The 20,678-nt window shown below is 35.4% G+C and overlaps 1 protein-coding gene across 9 annotated transcripts in view; it reads right to left on the reverse strand.

The window, feature by feature from the left end:
• The window catches only part of RPS6KC1 (ribosomal protein S6 kinase C1), a 177,125-nt gene that overhangs the window by 64,004 nt on the left and 92,443 nt on the right, over positions 1–20,678 (reverse strand). For 7 of the 9 annotated variants that reach the window (XM_072831090.1, XM_072831087.1, XM_072831093.1 and 4 more), the window contains one exon: positions 13,767–13,859. The exons of the other annotated variants lie outside the window; for them this stretch is intronic. In XM_072831090.1, coding sequence (XP_072687191.1) covers positions 13,767–13,859 — 93 coding nt within the window. The remainder of the gene's footprint in view (positions 1–13,766; positions 13,860–20,678) is intronic. 9 annotated transcript variants of the gene reach the window in all.

A 20,678-nucleotide genomic window follows, 5' to 3' on the forward strand; every position in this document is an offset into this window, starting at 1 on the left:
AATAGAGAACTGATTAAATAAATTACAGTATATGATAGAATAGTATGAAACCATTAAACAGAATAATTTAGAACAGCATTTCCCAATTGGATCACACAGAGTTTCTGAGGCTCACACTTTAAAGATGGTAATAGTGTGTATTTCAATTTCTAACGCTTTAATCAATAAATATAATAATTATTTCAATATTTTTACCTTTTAAGCTAATGCAGTTTGAAAGCATCAAAGTGTTGATAAAATAAACCATGTACGGTGGTTAGTAAGGATCAAATGAGATGCTGACTCAGACATTCAATTAGTTACAGCAAAACCCCATTAGTCATTATGGAGGTTTTTGATTGCCGTAGTTTTAAAATATGTTATTATTTATTTATATTAATAAAGTACCTTGATTTTTTTTTAAAAAGCAAAACCAAAGGAATAATGCACTGAAATTGATAAGAAGTTGCTAAGGGACATAAATGTTATAATCATCACATAAAATACCATTCTGAATAATTGCAGAGATCTCTGGTTTTGGAAAGAGATGGTCTTCGGGGTCAAACCCTAGCTCTGCTACTCAGTAGTGTCCCTAAACATGCTACTCAACCTCTCTGAGTTCAGGTTCCTTATCTGCAAGAAGTTTGAGAGCATTAAATAGTTTTTGTAGAAAGGTTAGAATAGTGTGTGGTATGGAGGTGGTATAAAATCCTAAGAGTCTGGCTTTTGGAAAACTGAAAGGAATCTAAATAGTTACAGGAATCTGAAGCACATTTGTAATAGTAAACTGGCTGTCAGGACCAGGTGGCTCACAATCACAATCTTCTCCTGTATCTTTTGCAATTTTAATCAACTATTACATAACAATTTTAGGTGAAGGCACGGTTGAAGGTTCCCATAAGCTTTCACCAGACGTGGTCATTACCATGTTGACTTTTTTTCCCTTTTAAATAGACTTCATAACCGCCTTCTTAGCGCAGTGGGCAGCGCGTCAGTCTCATAAATAGACTTCATATTTTAGAACAATTTTAGGTTCATGACGAAATTGAGTAGAAAGAAGAGCTCCCATATAATCTTCTGCCCCCAAACAACCACAGCCTCCCCTACTATGAACATCTTGCACAAGACAGTACATTTGTTGAAGTGATGAACCTACTACAGTGATACATTATTATCATTCAAACTCCACAGTTTACATTAGGGCTCAGTCATGGTGTTGTACATTCTATGGTTTTTAACAAATGTATGACATGTATCCTCCATTATAATATCAGACAAAATAGTTTCACTGCCCCCCAAATCCTGTCTCCACTATTCATCTCTCCCCTCCCAATTATAACCACTGATTTCTTTATAGTCCCATAATTTTGCCTTTCCCAGAATGTCATATAGTTAAAGTCATACAGTATGTAACCCTTTCTAATCATCTTTCACTTAGTAAAATGCATTTAAGGTTCCTCCATGTCTTTTCATGACTTGATAGCTCATTTTCTTATAATCCTGAATAACATTCCATCATCTAGATATAACCCAGTATCTCTATCCATTCACCTACAAAAGAACATCTTGGTTGCTTCCAAGTTTTGGCAATTACGAATAAAACTACTATAAACATCCATGTGCAAAGTCTGGCGTGGACATAAGCTCTGAACTCATTTAAGGCAAATGCCAAGAAGGGATTTGCTGGATCCTATGTTAGGTTAAGACTATGTTTAGTTTTGTAAAATACCACCGAACTGTAAAAAAAAAAAAAGGCAAAAGTTCTGAATAGATGTTTCTTCTTGTGTGAAGAAGAATTCTTCTTGTGTGAAAAAGAATTCTTTTGGCAGATTGTGTCTTTCAAGAAATTGGTCCATTTCACCTAGGTTATTAAATTTGTGGACGTAGAATTGTTCACAATATCCCCTTATTGCCTTTTTAATGTCTGTGTCTGTGGTGATGTCCTCTCTCTCATTTCTGATCTTAGAAATTTATGCCAGCTGTCCTTTTTTCTTACTTAGCCTGGCTAAGGGCTTATTGGTTTTATTTATCTTTTCAAAGAATCAGCTTTTGGTGTTGTTCATTTTCTCTACTGATTCCCTGTTTTCAATTCCATTAACTTCTGCTCTAATTTTTATTATTTCTTTCCTTCTGTTTATTTTAAATTTAATTTGCTCTTCTTTTTCTAGTTTCCTAAGGTCAAAACTTAGATGACTGATTTTAGATCTCTTCATTTTTAACATATCCATTCAATGCTATAAATTTCCCTCTAGTACTGCTTTTGCTGCACCTCACAAACTTTGGTAAGTTGTGTTTTCATTTTCAAAATATTTTAAAATTTCTCTTCAGATTTCTTCTTTGACCTATGTGTTACCTGTGTGTTACTTAATCCCTACATATTTGGGGATTTTCTAGTTTAATTCCACTGTGGTCTAAGAGCAGATATTCCATGATTTCCACCATTTTAAATTTGTCAAGTTGTGTTTTACGACCAAGAATGTGGTCTAATTTGGTGAATGTTCCATGAGAGCTTGAGAAGAATATATTTTCTGCTTTTGTTGGATAAAAAAGTCTACAGATGCCCAGCTATGCCCAAATATGTTGATGGTGCTGAGTTCAACTACGTCCTCAGTGATTTTCTGCCAGCTGGAACTGTCCATTTTAGATACAGAGGTGTTAAAAACTATAATAGCAGATTTACCTATTTCTTCTTCTCCCTGTAGTTTTATCAGTTTTTGCCTCATGCATTTTGATGCTCTGTTGTTAGGCATATACATTCTATAAATTGTTATATTTTCTTGGAGAATGACCCCTTTATCATTATGTAACGTCTCTTTTTATTCCTGATAATTTGCCTTGCTCTGAAGTCTGCTCTGTCTGAAATTATTATAGCTATTCCCACTTTCTTTTTTTTTTTTTTTAAGATTTATTTATTCATGAGACACACAGAGAGAGGCAGAGATACAGGCAGAGGGAGAAGCAGGCTCCATGCAGGGAGCCTGATGTGGGACTCGATCCCGGAGCCCAGGCTCACCCTGGGCCGAAGGCAGGTGCTAAAAACCGCTGAGCCACCCAGGGATCCCCTAAGTGAGTTTCTTATAGACAAATAGTTGGTTCTTGTTTTTGTTTTTATCAACTCTGACAACCTCTGTCTCTTGGTGCATTTGGAGCACTCATGTTTATGATTATTGATATAGTTGGATACTTATCACTTTTTACTGCTTTCTATTCACTGCCTGTTCTCTTTCCTATTTTTTCCTCTCATTCTTTTTCTGCCATTTGTGGCTTCGAGGATTTTATATGATGCCACTTTCTTTTCTTTTTTAGCATATTAATTATACTTTTTTTCACTTTTCTTAGTGGTTGCCCTAGAGTTTGCAGTATACATTTACAGCTAATCCAAATCCACCTTCAAATAACACTATACTGCTTCTCAGGGGGTAAGTACTTGATAATAGCAAAATATTCCTAATTCATCTCTCCTATCCCTTCTATCATTGTTCTTACTTTTTTAAAAAAGATTTTTTATTTATTCATGAGAGACAGGGAGAGAGGAAGAGAGGCAGAGACACAGGCAGAGAGAAAAGCAGACTCCATGCAGTAAGTCCGATGTGGGACTCGATTCCAGGACTCCAGGATCATGCCCTGGGCCGAAGGCAGGAGCCCAACCGCTGAGCCACCCAGGCATCCCTGTTCTTACTCACTTCACTTACACGTAAGTATGTATGAGTATATATACATATACACAACCATACACATACATAAGCATACAGAATTGAACACATTGTTACTATTATTTTAAACAGACTGTTCCTTTTTCTTTCTTCTCCTTCTTCTGGTATTCCCATTCCCAAAAGGTATGTTACACCTTTTGCAGTGATCCCACAGTTCTTGGATGTTCCATATTTTTTTAGTCTTTTTTTCTCTTTACTTTCTAGTTTTGGAAGTTTCTACTGACATATCCTCAAATTGCTAGATTCTTTCCTTAGCACTATCCAGTCTATCAATGAGCCAATCAAAAGCATTCTTCATTTGTTATAGTTTTTTTTCTCTAGCATTTTTTATTCTTTTTAGAAATTCCATCTCTATGCTTACATTACCCATCTGTTCTTACATGTTGTCTACTTTGTCTGTCATAGCACACAGCATATTAATCGTGGTTGTTTTAAATTTATGGTCTAATAATTCCAACATCCTTTCACAGCTGAGTCTGTTTCTGATTCTAGCTGTCCCTTCAAATTGTTGTTGTGGGGTTTTCTGGGGGTGGGGGAGGGTATTTGTTTTGCCATTTAGCATACCTTACAATTTTTTGCTGAAAGTTGTATGTGATGTACTAGGTAAAAGGAACTCCAATAAACAGGCCTTTAGTAATGTGGTAAGATAGATGTTGGAAGAAGGAAAAAATTCTATCGTCCTGTGATTATGTCTCAGTCTTTTAGTAAGCCTGTGGCCATTGGCTATGAACTTCACAAGTTCCTATCAGATTTTCCCCAGCTTTAGGTAGAATTAAATGGTTGAGGGGACTGGAGTTGGATATTTCTCCTTCCTCCCACTGGAAGGTCAGAGGGAGATTAGAACTGGGTATTATTTATTTAACCCAAGGTTAAAGCTGACTGGAACTGGCTATTTCCCTTCCCCAAAGCCAGTTAGGCTCTGATGAAACCTCAGTGGTTAGGCTGTGGTAAAATCATTTCTCTTCAAGACAAGTCTTGTTAAGAATAGAATGCTCTGGAAAAAAAAAAGAATAGAATGCTCTGGTATATTTCAAAATGGTATATTTCAAAATGGCTACTTCTCCCCTCTCTCTAATGAAAGCCTGATGTTTCTCCAATACTCATTAAAAGAACTACCTTGGTAGAGCTTCAAAAGGTAAAACTCAGAGAAGTATGGGGACAACCCCCAGAGTTTTTAACTCTCAGAAGTCCCATTGAGCCTCTGGCAATTTGTCAATTACAGTCTGGTTTTCTACCCAGGTACTAGTTCCCAGGTAGGTTTCTGCTCATGGCTTTCTGCTCTAGCAAGCAGTGATTCTCTGTATCTGTATGTCTGTCTCTCCAATTTTGCAGCAGCCACTTGCCCTATGACTTCACTTCTCTGACGGATCTAAGAAGAGTTGTTGATTTTTCCATTAGTTCAGTGCTTTGCTTCTTGTTAAGATAGAGTGGAAACTTCCAACTTCTTTCCATGTCAGACCAGAAACCAGAAGGTATTACACTGATTTTTAAATGTATTTTTTTTCTTACTACTTAAAAGTAGGCTCCACCATGGGAGCTTAAAGTCACAACTCTGAGATAAAGATGTGAGCTGAGATTAGGAGTGGGATGCTTAATAAACTGACCCACCCAGGTGCCCCAATTCTTAAATGTATTTTTAAGTATTTATAAACATGGGTTTTGGGCACCAAGATTATTAGTAACATGCTATGCACAAAACCACAGTAATAGATTACTTCATTTTAAATATATCTACATCTATCATACTGTTGAATATACTATATAATATATTGAAACTATGGTTATATTGTATTTGCAAGTTCTAATTTGAGAATTTTTACTGTAAACCACTATTTTTAGAATATATTTATATATTTAAGCTAAAAACTAACAATATAGTAGAAGGATATATTGTTTCCTTATTTTTATGACAAACTAATCACGGAAAGGATTTTTTTTTTAAGATTTTTTTATTTATTTATTCATGATAGACACACACACAGAGAGAGAAAGAGAGAGGCAGAGACACAGGCAAAGGGAGAAGCAGGCTCCATGCAGGGAGCCCAATGTGGGACTTGATCCCAGGACTCCAGGATCACACCCTGGGCCAAAGGCAGGCTCTAAACCGCTAAGCCACCCAGGCGTCCCAGGATTTCTTAAAGATTACAACAAAATAAAAATGTTTTTATAAAGATTTTATTTATTCGTGAGAGAGAGAAGGAGAGAGACAGACACATAGGCAGAGGGAGAAGCAGGCTCCCTGCAGGGAGCCCAAAGCAGTGCTCAATCCCAGGACCCCGGGATTACAACCTAAGTCGAAGGCAGACGCTCAACTGCTGAGCCACCCAGGCGCCCAAAATAAAATTTTTCCAAAACTATGGAACATGTTAAATCAGCTCACTCTCACTTTAAATATGTAATCAATAAATTACAGTAATAATTAATCCATATCTACTTTATTAGAATTTCTTTTATGGAGTGCCTGGGTGGCTCAGTCTGCCTTTGGCTTGGGTCATGATCCCAGGGTCCTGGAATCGAGCCCTGCCATCAGGCTCCCTGCTCTGTGGAGAGCCTGCTTCTCCCTCTCCCTCTGCTGCTCTCCCTGCTTGTGCTCTCTCTCATTCTCTGTCAAATAAATAAATAAAATATTTTTTAAAAAGATGTTTTTATATGTCTTCGTCCTATACTACCTCAATTCTTAAATAGAATGAACTATGGGAAATGAAGGAAGAGAAATATTAGTTTGGTCATTTTGAAAATGGTATATATAAATGAAATCATACAGTATATAATTATTAGAGAGTGCCTTTTTTTCCACTCAGAATAATGACCTTCATGCATTCATCCCAGCAGATGCATGCTTCAACAATTCATTCCTTTTTATTGATGAATAATATCACATAGTATATTAATGTACTACAGCTTAACTCTTCATTTATTGTAAGATATTTTGGTTGTTTCCATATTGGGGCTATTACAAAGAAAGTTTTCTAATAGGTGTATAGTGATATCTCTGTGATCTTATTTTGTATTTCTCTAATGACTAGTGATGTTGAACATCTTTTAATGTGCTACTTTGCCATAATTTCATTTGGTAAAATGGTTTTTTGTATCTTTTGGTAATTTTCTAGTTGGATTATTTGGGTTTTTAATGTCAAGTTTCATGAATTCTATATAAATTCTAAATGAGTTTTTTGTAATATACGCAATTTGCAAATAATTTCTCCCAGTCTGTGGCTTTTCAGCCTCTTAATGGGTTTCTTGCAGATCAAAACTTTTTAATCTTGATAGTCTAATATGTCAATTTTTCCTTTTATGGATCACACTATCAGCATCACGTCTAAAATCTCTAAACCCAAGGCTCTAGGTCCTGAAGATTTTCCTATGTTTACTTCTAAAAGTTTTATGTTTTGTATTTAAATGTGTGATCCATTTTGAGCTAATTTGTGTATATGTGTGAGATATAGACCAAAGGTTTAGGTTTTTTAAGGTTTTTATTTTGGGGGGGGGTGGTTCTTGGCAATGGATATCCAATTGCTCTAACACTATTTGTTAAAAAAGACTATCCTTCCTACATTGAACTGCTTTTGTACCTTTGTCAAAAGTCAGCTGGCCATACTTGTAAGCTATTTCTACATTCTATTCTGTCCCAACAGATTTATGTGTCTCTCTACACACCAATACCACTCATTTTTGACTGTTATAGCTATGCAACTCTTGAAATCAAGGAAAATGATTATACCTAGTTTATTTACTCTTTTTACAAAATTGTTTTAGCTATGTTCCTATGGTTTCCCCATATAAATTTATTAATAATCTTGCCTACATCAACACACACAAAAAAACCTTCCTGAGAATCTGATAGGAATTATGTTAAAACTGTGTATCGGTTATGACTATGAAGGGTACTGTATTTTTAATTTCAGTTTCTAGGGACACCTGGGTGGCTCAGTGGTTGAACGTCTGCCTTCAGCCCAGAGCATGATCCTGGAGTCCCAGGATCGAGTCCCACATTGGGCTCCCCGCATGGAGCCTGCTTCTCCCTCTGCCTGTATCTCTACTTCTTTCTCTATGTCTCTCAGGAATAAATAAATAAAATCTTAAAAAAAAAATTCCAGTCTCTATGTGTTCAAGATTAGTATGCAGAAATATAACATTTTGTATGCTGATTTTGTATCTTGCAACCTTGTTGAATTCACTATTTCTGATTTTTTTGTAGATTCCACGGTTTTATATGCGTAAACCATCATGTCCTCTTCAAATACAGACAACTACATTTCTTCCTTTCCAATCCATATGCCTTTTATTTCCTTTTCTTGTTGAATAGCACTTTCTAGAACTTCTATGTTTAATAGAAGTGCTAAGAATCTGCCTTATTCCCGATCTTAAGGGGTAAAGCATCATTCACCATGAAGTATGCTATTAGTTGTTTTTTGTAGCTATTCCTTATCAAGTTGACGAAGTTCCCCTCTATTCCTAGTTTGTTTTTTGTTTTCTGTGTTTTTTTTTTTAGATACAGATTTCTATTTGCTGTATTTTATGAGGATTTCTGTATCTATATTCATGAGAAACATTGTCCTGTAATTTTCTTTTTTATGCTGTTTTTGTTATTAAGGGCAACACTGACCTCATAAAATGAACTAGAAACGATCTCACCTTCTTCTATTTTCTAGAAAAGAATATAGAGAATTGGTGTTAATTCCTTAAAAATTTGGTAGAATTCTCCAGTAAAATCATTTAGGCCTCAAGATTTCATTTTAGGAGTATTTCAGTGATATCTGGGGGAGGAAAATGGGACTCCTAGTTACTGCTGGGTAGGGGTAGGAGCTCAGGCTTCTGCTTGATACCACCCTGCCTGGGAAGAACAGAGGTGCTTCATTAACTGCTCCTCATGTAGCCTTCACTTTACACCATGTGGGAGGTGGCCTCATTGCCACTCGGTAGTGGTCAAAAATCCTGAATATCTACCAGGCCTCTTCTAACACTACCTCAGTGAGGAAAAGTCGAGGAGCCTCTTTACCACCAGCTGGGGCTACAAGTCCAGGCTCCCAAGTAGTCACAACTAATATGTGTCATTTTTGCCCACTAGGGATACAAGTTCCAGATCCCCCCTCTTGGCCATTCCTGATACCACCATGATAGGAGGAATGAACCCCCTCATTGCAGTCTTGCAAGGATGAAAGTACAGGCAACTCACATGGCCTTGCTAGTGGTAGTGGGGTAGTACCAAAGTTCTTCTGTGGTGTTGGATGGAGTAGAGTGGTTATTGTCTAAAAGTTTTCTTACTAATAAGCTGCCCATTTCATAGTCCTTTGGCTAGAAAGAATAGGCTTTTGTTTCTTTGTTTTTGTCTGTTCCTATTAGAGCTTTGCTTCAAGTTGCTCATTTCTTCAACATCCAGTCTGGAATATGTGAGGGGAAAAAACTATAGGGAGTTTACCAGTACGTAGTCATTGGATCCCATGATCATTAGCCAGTCTTCCATCTACTCTCTATTTTCCAGTCTTCTCTTTTTTTTGTTTTCTGTATAATATTCAGAGTTTCAGTTATACTTAGCAGAAAAAATATGGAAAAAGGATCTCTTTTTACAAGAAATTCCATCTTTCTACAAGCCACAGTGCAACAGTTGTAATTTGATATCATTTAGGTAACAGTTTTGCCACACTGTTTAAATAAAGGACAAATTCCTATTAATCCAGTTTAACCCAAACTTCTTTCAATCAATACCCAAATATTGATGCTTCTGTTCCCAATAAGGACATTTTATCTGTATATCATCATAGAAAATATTTAGAAAACTTAGAGGGATGCCTGGGTGGCTCAGTAGTTGAGCATCTGCCTTCAGCTCAGGGTGTGATCCTGGGGTCCTGGGATTGAGTCCTGCATCAGGCCCCCTGTAGGAAGCCTGCTTCTCCCTCTGCCTGTGTCTCTGCCTCTCTCTGTGTGTCTCTCATGAATAAATAAGTAAAATCTTAAAAAGAAAACTTATAAAAAATAAGTACTTATTTTGTACTTTTTTTTTTTTTTTTTTTTTGAGAGAGATAAAGAGAATGGGGTTGGGGGGCAGGGAGGCAGAAGGAAAGAGAGAATCCTAAGCAGGCGCCATGCCCAGCAGAGCCCAAAGGGCAGCTGGATCTCACAACTCCGAGGTCATGACCGGAGCTGAAATTAAGAGTTGGACGCTTAACCAACTGAGCCATCGAGGCACCCCTATACTTATTTTTTAAGGTTCTCTCAATATCTACTCAATTTGAACAATCTATACAAATTTTCTCAAAAATATATTAGCTAAAATTGTATTTTTCCAATGGCAAACCAAACTAAGAATTCTGCCTGGCAAGCCTGAGGTAAAGTTGAGAAGCTACCTTAACTACAAAATGCCAAGGCATTTGATGTAACAAACAGTGATTAGTTTTACAAAGTATGTGGCATCTCATTATCAAGCACCCTACTGAAGTTGTTTTTTAAGGAGAGTGAATTTGAGCAATCCATTCATACTATCTTCAGTCGCTGACCTTGCGAATACTAGACACATACCTACATGCGGGACAACTCTGGCTACACACAACCCTGGACATAAAAGGATCATATCTTGGTATTATTACTCTGCTGTTCAAGTCAGTGTCCTCTAAATCTTTTTTTTTTTTTAACTCTTTTTTAAATGCACAGGAAGTTGCAAAACTAGTGGAGTCCCATGTACCCTTCACCCAGTTTCTCCCAATGGTGATATCTTATATAGCTATAGCACAATATCAAGACCAGGAAACTGCCATTAGTATATTACTATTTATTTTTTTAAGATTTTTATTTATTTATTCATGAGAGACACAGAAAGAGAGAGAGAGAGAGAGAGAATCATGCCAAAGGCAGGCGCTAAACCGCTCAGCCACCCAGGCGTCTCAGTATATTACTATTTATTAGACTATAGACTCCTTTATCCTTTTTGTGTAGGTAAGTTATACAGCAGTGAACTTTTAAAGAAACTCTTCCTACATTTGGGCATTCCACTACCAAATAACCAATCCCAACTTCTAACTCAATTGCAAATTACCTATATATAAACAATCCTTACACACACAATCATATACACACCCTATATATACATACTTCATGCACACAAACACAAAAGTTTGCATGCACATATGTACAAACTTATGTGAAAACAACAGCAATCCATCCTTCTCATTGAAGTATTGGTTTTCTGCTAATTTCTACTTTCCTTTCTTTGCTAATACTACATGAAGACTATGTGTAAGTGAATCTGAGGGCTAAAAGAAATCTTTAGAAGTTATCTAATGTAAAAATCCATCCAGCGCTTGAATTCTTTCAACAATATCTCCACCAATGACCCCTCAGCCTTGAATAACTGATTTGTCTTTGCCTGCCCTTGGTCAATCCTAATTTTTAAAAGGTATCTTTAATCATCAGCTAAAATTTGAAAATTTGTACTCACTTAGTTCTGGCTGTATCCTATGGGGATGTTAATAAGCAAGTCTTATCCTTCACTACCTTTTTTCCAGGAAAATCATACATCCTGGTTGGCCTAAGGTGATTGTAGTTTACACCTCTTGATCTGGGCATAATATTCCCTTCCATCCTCAGGATTTGAACAAAACATCATTTAATCACGTTATCCTGGGTAGCCCTCAAAAATATGTTTTTATCGGGTACATCATAACTCATTGTTTCAGCTATTCTTTGTATATGATTTTGAGGGCCTTCACTAGCCTTATCATTCTTGCTTCTAAATGTACACAAATTTATTTACATTCCAAGAGCCCCAATGCTTAAATTCCTTGCTGCATATATTCTAATGAAGGATTTTGTAACCACAGTTAAAGAAGAAAAAGTCATTTATTTCCCTTTGAAAACAAGACCAAGATATAGCTATGGAATTATTACCTCTCTGGGTACAGATATCTGAGTGTCTTGAACAATGGTACTAGGGAGCAGTCTCACATTATACCAGTAGGTGTCACTCTATATATGATACATTTAAAATTATTTAAGTTTCAATTTATTCCCTCAACAAATATTTATTAGGCACCCATTATGTGCCAAGCATGATTCTAGGCACTGAGATAAAAGAGAACAAGAAAGACAAGACTTGTTCTCATGGAGCTTACAGTCTAGATAATGATGAACAAATTTGTTTTTATTTACTTTCTATTTAAAAGTCTGTAAAAATCTTATTCCTAGGGACATTTTATTTTCCTAAGTTAACAGATAATAACACTCAAAATAACCCATAAAGAACAAATACTGCAATGACACAGAATTAGAGAAACTGTGCTCTGTACAGGCTAAATTAACACATCCTGTGTATTCTCTAGCCATTTTAATGTATTCAACACTGTTCCTCCAAACTTCAAGTTTCCAAAACCCGAATGGAAAAGAATTTCTCTTAAAATAATTCAATTTTTAAAAATCTATTCATGTTTTCACATAGAGCAACTGTTATAATAAATTTTAAAAGATTATTTGCCAAGTTTATTAATTCCCAAATGCATATATCCTTATCTCTACTTAGAAAGTTAAATGTCACCTTCTCAACACCAACACACTTGCCAGGTTAACAAAATAAAGACAGTGGCAAATTGTGCCTCAGCACAGAATTTAAGAATTCCTCCACTGCTGAAAATGGTTGTTTGGATAAACCTATGAGACTCACAGATATTACCAGGACTTCATGGTGACTCACTCATGATTAGAGCATATAGCAATGAAAGGTCATACTTTATCAAAATAAATACATCAAAGAGAAGGAACAGACACTGTACATCAACAAAGCATTTTTGCTTGCACAGAAATCCAAGAACCTAGGAACTATTCAGTTTGTATTTTGCTTCTCTGAACTCTCAAATAGAATGTTTTCAAACTGGAAAAGCTACAGAAAACATGGTTAAAGAAATATTTCAAGCTGAAAAGTACTACTGCTTAGAATTCTTTAAGTCAAAATTCAGTTATATGAATTTGAATTTGAGAAAAATGATGCTTAAAGATTTAATAAGACACTGAGAGCTTCATGTAATATCCAACCTAATGCTCCCTTTGGAATACCTCAAACTATTAGTTCCTATCTAAGTTACTTAAGATATACTGCTTCTTGTTCCGTTTTAGCAACAAATCATATGCATACTTTAGAACACCAGAAGTACTCAATGAACAGTAAGTTACAAATTAACATTAAGGTGCTTCATAAAAGTTAATATTTTAAAAAGCCTAATTTTATAACTTAATATTAAATAAAGCATTTTCTTTTACTCTGAAAGGTAAGGTGGTGGTTGATAAATATATTTAAAACACAGTTTACTCTGTATAGTTTTTAAATTATACTAAGCTCTTGGCCAGTACTGTGAATTTTTGGCATATCTGAGATGTCACCAAATGTGGGGAAACTCAATAGCAGGTATCTCTGTTATCTCTTTATTTTTATTCCAGATACAAAATGTGTCTGTATAAAAGTGCCCCAGGATGCGGGGTGTTGGTGTACTAGGGAAAAAAAATGTTTTGGAGTCACAAAATCTAGGTTTGAATTCCAGTACTACCCTAAATTAGCTATGTGACTTCTGGGCAAGTTACTTATTACCCTGTTCTATCACTTTCCCACCATGATGGAAAAAGCAGGATTGTGGAAAGGACTAAGCAGGTTGTTTTACATGAAATGCCTATTAGATGGCCTGACACATAGTAGGTACTCGGTAAATGGTAGTTCTTAGGAAAGTGCCATTTTTCTTTTGATCATTAGACTGACTCTACCAGTTAATGTTGAAAACTACCAACTAAAAGTCTTTGTAACTAACAAAAAGTGTATCTTTACCCTGCTCCAACAGGTTTATAAAACCAAACCCTGACTCAACTTGAATGCCAACAAATACGCACCTTCTCCTTTAGCGCAAATATATTTTGCATGACCTTACATGAATTGCTTAGATAAAAGCTTTTTCTTTTCTGCTTTTGTTATTTTAAAGTGCAGATGCATTTGAGTCATTTTCTCCTTTTGTTTCATATCCTTAAGATCCAAAGCTTCAAAGACATAATGTCAGCATGCAGTCGATTTATGACTGAACTCTTGAAGAGACGCTGAAGAATTACCTTGTCAATCACCCCAAGGACTCTAAAGGCCTTCAGCTCCTCGGCAGGACTCCTTAGGTTCCAAGGGGGCCTTGAACTTCGTGATCCTGGAGGCTAATGGAAGATATCAAAGATTATACATCAATCAGGGAGGTACTTGAAGGAAGGCTGCCTGCTGAAGCAAATGCCAGGCCAAAGGAAACTAAATTTATCATAAATCAGAGAATGGAAAGATGAAAGGAGGAAGTTTCTGTTTGTCTGTAATGTAAAATAAAAATAAAAAAAAAAGAAAATCAAAAAGAAAGAAAATCAAAAAGAAAAAGCAAGAAAAAAGTTGCAAGTAAATAAATCATGATAACATTGAAAACAAAATTTAAATAGAAAAAATAATGAGCTGGTATAGTTTCTAGAACAATAATTCAATTCAGAACTGTACAGCTATAATGAAACTTTGTAACAAATGGAAAACTGAGCCAACCATCAATCACAGCCTTATATTTACCCCCAGATGGCTCTTGAGTAATTTAGAAGAGGGAGTACTAAAAAACAACGTAATAATCGATAAACTTGGGGAGAGAGGCAACACAAGGCATTCTCTCTCATCATGAAACTACAGTCCTTTAAAGTTACTTTATAAATATATACTATGTATTTTAAGAGGACTGGTAGATTCAAGTTTAACTGAAAGAATTGTCAATAACAGTGAAAAATTAAGAAATTCCATCATATAACCAATAATTGTTACAAGTGAGGTTGTTTAAGCCTAGAAAAGAGATGATTTACAGGAGAAAACAATTTTTTAAAAAATATTTGAACATGGGTGATGTGGAAAACTAGGTCTGTTGACTACAAAAAAGATCAGTAAAAACGGGAGGGATATTTCAGGACCAAACACAATAAAAGAATAACCCTAACTCCCCATCCATCAGTCTTAGTTTTTCCCTATCAGTAAAGTATGACATTAAACTAAATAAACTCCAAAGACACCTCCACTTGGCATTTACAACCAGAAAGCAATGTTCTATTAATCCCCATAGTGAAATGGTAATGCTGCAAAGGATGACAGGAGACACAAAAGTCTTTAATGTATCCTCAAAGCAGACTTGTTGTCAGACATCTATCAGAATATACAGGAAACACTATTCTCCTTGTGGATGGAAGATAAATATTCTGATTAATAAAATGTCACGATTAATAGTTACTGAGATACCACTTTTGATACTTCAAGTCCTTCTGCAGACCAGTATCACTAGACAGGGAGCTCCCTGAGAACAGGAAATACACCTATTCATCTTCATACTCACAATGCCTAGCATGTTAGTTGGAACTAGAGAGGAAAAGAGCGGAAGGAGGAAGAGAGGAGGAATACAAGAGAAAGAGGTAACATAGATAAATAAGCTGTCATTTACAACTAGGAAAACCATCGTTTATGAGATTTTCTAACATCAGCAATTCTAATCGCTTTCAAATTTTTGTTTGTTAGTTTTTAGGTTTAGCAAGCAAAGACTAACTTAAGTGTGCCCCAACTTCTTACTGGATTGCCTGCAGTCTTTCTACTCCATAACACATTGTGATAATTAAAAATTCATCTCCCCTTATGCTATTATGAAGGAAGAGTAAGAGCTGCTTGTGATTTTTGGTAAGAGAAATGTTGAGGAAAAGTTACAGGGGAAAAAAATACCGTAAATGATAATTTATCCATTATATTTCTCTTTTAAAATATGGCCAAATGGGTCTAACATCCCTATCTCCTATCTATCTATCTATCTATCTATCTATCATCTATCTATCTATAAGTAGGCTCCAAGCCCAGCACGGAGCCTGACACAGGGCTTGAATGCATGACCCAGAGGTCATAACCTAAGCTGAGATTAAGAATCAGACGCTTAACTGACAGCCACCCAGGTGCCCCCCATCTCCTACTTCTACCTTATACCTTCATATTCACTGATGTCATTGGATCTTTCAGTTTCCAAAGAAACATTTTGGTTCACTGTAGCAATCTCAACAACAAAGATAACAAACTATGAAATCTCTCTACTGTGAAAATCTCTCTACCTTTCAGTGAATAATGGCTGTGTGCCCATTATGTGCATTTTAACTGAAGAGAACAGAAACCACCAAAAGGCATGATCCCTAGCTTGATGAAGTTTATAATTTACTTGAGGAGGTAAGACAAATACATAAGAAACTAAGTAACAACAAAAGAGTTTTTAAAAGTACAAGACAATAGAGATAAGCCAGAAGTCCATATATGATAAATCATAGTCTCAGAAAGAAGTGGAACTACATATGATTTTAAATGCTTTGTTGAAATCAGGTTAGAAAACGGATATTAAATATAGGATTGGAAGGAAACTAGCCTGGTGGGAAAAAAACTGTTCACGTTGTAGAACAAAGGAAAATAAAATTACAAACTTAGGGTCAGTGAGTTTTCACAGGCCTTGAATGCCAGCTCTGGACCATATTCTCCAGAGTCTAGGAAACAAGTTTTTGTATGAGAAACAATCCAATGAAAACAGTGATTTAGTAAGGTTACTTCTGCAAAGATGGGAATGGTGAAATTGTAATGGGGAAAGACCAAAGGCAAAGTGATCATTAAAGTTCTCTTTCCACTTTAACCATCTATAAAAGTTTAAGATCAGAGAAATGAACAAAGAAAGATCATGAAATAAAATCATCAATAAAAAAATCCTGTATTCCTTATACGCAGCGTTTAAATTGGGTAGAATCCCTATAGATCTATTCCTTTTTTCAGATGGCAAAAGGAAACATAAATCCACAGAATTTTAAGAACAGAAAGAGACAGAGATCAAGTCCAACATTCTGTCTCTTTTTTTTTTTTTCAGATGAGAAAACTGAGAAGCGGCAAGGTTAAGCAATTTGTCTAAGATGACAAAACTAGATAATAGTTAGAGGGGATTAAATACTTAAAAAATAATATAACATTGTTTGGATATTCCAGCCAATGCTAAGGGAATGAGGGATGAGAGTATACAGTATATTTCTAGGAAACGTGACTGATTTCCTTAATAAAAATGTAAAATTTTTCACTTACATATATTAACTACTGTAACAGAAGATGCCTAGAGAAGCAAGGAACAGGTATATTCATCTATACCAAAACAAAACACAGGAGGTAAAGAGGAGGGAGAGGATACATGATGGATCATATAAGAAAGTATAATGATTCAACTATCTTCAAAACCAAAGATGGCAAATACTTATCACTCTACTGCTCAAGCCCTTGACAGGTATCTCTGTTAATCTCACACTCTGTCTCATAATACAGTGTTTCTGGCTGCTATTACAAGAGGATTAGAATAAACACACCAATAAAATCTGTTTACTATTTCTGTTCTATATTCTCTAAATGGCTGAGTGATGCTTACCTGTGTTTTTGTTGGTTTCTTTAAAGTTGCTGTTTATCCTGTCCAGTCTTCTTCACTTGATATTATTCCCTGTTCTCACTGAAATCTACCTCCATTCTTACCAATCTGTGAGTGTGGTACTTCTCAAACTTTAATGTGTTTGCACATCACCTGAGGATCTTATTCAAATGGAGATCATCAGTCTGAGAGAAGGTACGATTCTGCATTTCCAACAAACTAATAGGTGATGCTGATGCTGCTGGTCACCAACCACATTTGAAACAGGTTTAGCTACCTGTCCTTAAGTAACTTAAGAGAAAGTCACAGTTGAAGGGGGTGGGGGCGGTGGGGAGTAGGGTAAAAGGAAAGCACTACAAAAAATATATCAAGAACCCACACTCCAAAACCTGATGGCTAATTATACTAGTTTCTGAACTTGGCTTCATCTGTAAAATTTTGGCTTTGCCAAGAGTGTCACTAGCCACTTACCCTCAAACCTGGTTTCCTAAGCCTCTCTTAGATCACATTCAAGGATGTCTCTTCATTGCAGTCCTATTGCTGATGTGGATTGCCCCTGACTGCCATCACTATTTTTATCTCTGTCTCACTAAGGGAGACACAATTTTAAAATATTTTCTAAGGGAAAATTGAGAGATATCAATAGTACTAGTTAACAAAATGCACAACAGAAAAATATTTTCCATATTATAATAATTATACTCAAAATCTACAAATATTCAGGAAAGGCATGCATTCTACAATTAATTTTCCTTCACACCTTGTTTAACTGCAGGACAAGAAATTTATTCATACTTTAGAAACTATACAATATTTTACGTCCTAAACTTAGACCATTTACTGTCTTTTTCTAAATTTCAATGATCTTGGTTTAAAATTCCTAGAGTTAAAAAGAGCAAAAAAGTTATTCCAAGTCTTTTCCAGGAAAACCCTCTTTTAATGTTAATTCTTAAATCATCCAAAGTCATCTCCAATTTTTAAAAAATGAAAAGGAAGAGAGAAAGAACTCTGTCTCTGTCACATAAGACTTCACCTTTACTTCAAAGTTCACTTCCTTTTTTTCCTGAATCCTGCCCCTTAAGTTTTCTTTGAATCTATTAATAATGAAGTAATGAAGAAAACAAAGAGTGCTTTTGCTCCTTTCTGTCCTTTTTTAAAAAGAATATTACCATGAATGACTGGGAAGTTCACAACTTTTATATTTACCACAAAAGAGTCTCATAAATAAATTCAATAAAGCAAAAGCTTTAAATCATCACAGAAAATGCGGGTGGAATGAGTCATGACCTGGACTGCGCCAATGGGGGAAAACAATAATCAACACAAAATTTTAAAACCAGAAGGAATTCCTTTATTTTCCTAATCAGCCAGGCTAGAAAGAAATGTTTGCACATGGATTCTAGAGAGAAATAATATCTACTTTGCAGAGAATTTAAGAGCTAAAAAGGGCCTTAGAAATCATTTATATTGATCCTCTCATTGTGTTGGCTGAAATTGAGGACCAACAAGGGCTAAAGAAGGAAATAACGAAATCACCAAACTCATTAAGAACCTCTAGAAGATATTTAAGTTAAACAATAAATAAGAAAATAATTGGGCATGCCCCTGACCTAAGGGCCAGGTTTTACAGCATAAAATACAGAAGTGAAATAAAAAACAAATACTAACAACAAAAGAAAAACATCTTGTTCTAGCAAGAAGAACGGTCCTCTAGCCTCCTTGCCTAAGAGTTGAAAAAATCCTAGCATCTCAAATCTGATTCATGGGGTAATCCTTTTCATCCTTTCTAATACAAGTTCCCATTATTCTAAATGACTCTTACCATTCTAACTTTTGTTTCCTCAATGAGGTACATATACTACATAAGGTTTGCAAAAGCAGAGACTGTGTTATTAATCTTTTATATAACTTCAAAGTATATCTAGTCTGGTACTGTATATATATATAGTCTTAACCAATGTTTAGTGAATTAATATATAATCTAATACAACCAGTTCTCCTGTATTAAATCTCCTTTGTTTTATTTTCATTAGAAGTTATGCTTGAAGGGAATTTCTGACTAATGTACTTCATGGTTCCTTTCTCCAAGTCAAAAGCCATACAGCAGGCTTTATATATTTACTTGCTTAATAAATTAGTGTTCACAAAGTAGTAATGGGAAACTAAAATGGGGGCTGCGTAAGAGGGAGCTTGAAGGAGTAAGAAATAGGTAGCACATTCAAAGTTAACGTTAATGGAAAGAATAGAACACTAGTAATTTTCGAAAACTTTTAGAATATTTATATACAAGGAGAATTTTTTTTTAATATACAAGGAGAATTAGTAAAACAGGTAAGTTCATAGAGGCCCATCCTATTTAATACTTTTATAATTGTCCCTCAAAATGGAATTGAGAATGGACACATCAGGATTAGACACAAGGAAGGCTGTCAACCCCACAGAAAATAACCCCACCAGCGCCTTTGGCTCAGGGTATGATCCTGGATTCCCGGGTTCAAGTCCCATATCGGGCTCCTCTGCCTGTGTCTCTCACTCTCTGTGTCTCTCATGAATAAATAAATAAAATCTTAAAAAGTAAAACAAAATAAAAATAACAAAATAGTAAGGAGTTTAAAAAGTAAACTTAATACAATCAAAACAACGACAGAAAATAGGAAAAGATCAGCAAATAGAACACAGAATAATAATCTGAAAATCAAACAGCAGATATCTTATTTAAAACATATTCATTATACAAGAACAAGCAATAAAAGTCAGACTATAATTTTTTAATTCCTAAAAGTAATGGTCAGGGGTGCTGGGGTGGCTGATTTGGTTAAGTGCCTGACTCTTGATTTCAGCTCAAGTCATGTTCTCAGCCCACATTGGGCTCTGTGCTGGGCATGCATGCAGCCTTCTTAAGATTCAATCTCTCCCTCTGCCTCTCCACACACCCCCATCTCCACAAGCACTCTCTCTAAGAAAAAAAAAAAAAAGGAAATGGTCACTTAACATTGAAAATTCTCACTAATAAGTATTTGTTTGATAATTGCATGTTTTAAAAGGTCACACACAAAATGAAAAGGATTCAGAAAATCAGCAACAAAAAGTCTAATGGTCCAACAAATCAACGATTAAGTATTGGGCTATTTTTAAAACTAGAAAACTGAAACACATTATAATTGTCAAAAAGTATAAAAGCATTAAAAAATATGGAAAAAATTATACAAAGCAATCTGTGACAGAGGAAGAAAAATAGGGCTAAAACTTATTAAGCTACTCTTGTAAGCTTAGCTAATAGGTGGTCTTTTGATGAGGAAAGCACTTGATTTGCAGTATTGGTGTGGCTATGTGTGCACCTATATAAAAATGAGTAATTTAAAAAAAAATAAAAATAAAAATGAGTAATTTTTTTAAAAACTCATTTAATCCTTAACAATAACCCAGAAAGGAATTACTATTATCATTTTTCAGATGTAGAAACTGGAGCTAAGACTGCCCAATCTTCCATGGCTTCAAATGATACAGTTGGGATATGAGCAAGCCCACATGCATCTTAGATCAA

This window comes from Canis lupus, chromosome 6 (assembly GCF_048164855.1).
Source record: "Canis lupus baileyi chromosome 6, mCanLup2.hap1, whole genome shotgun sequence".
Classification (NCBI taxonomy): Eukaryota; Metazoa; Chordata; class Mammalia; order Carnivora; family Canidae; genus Canis; species Canis lupus.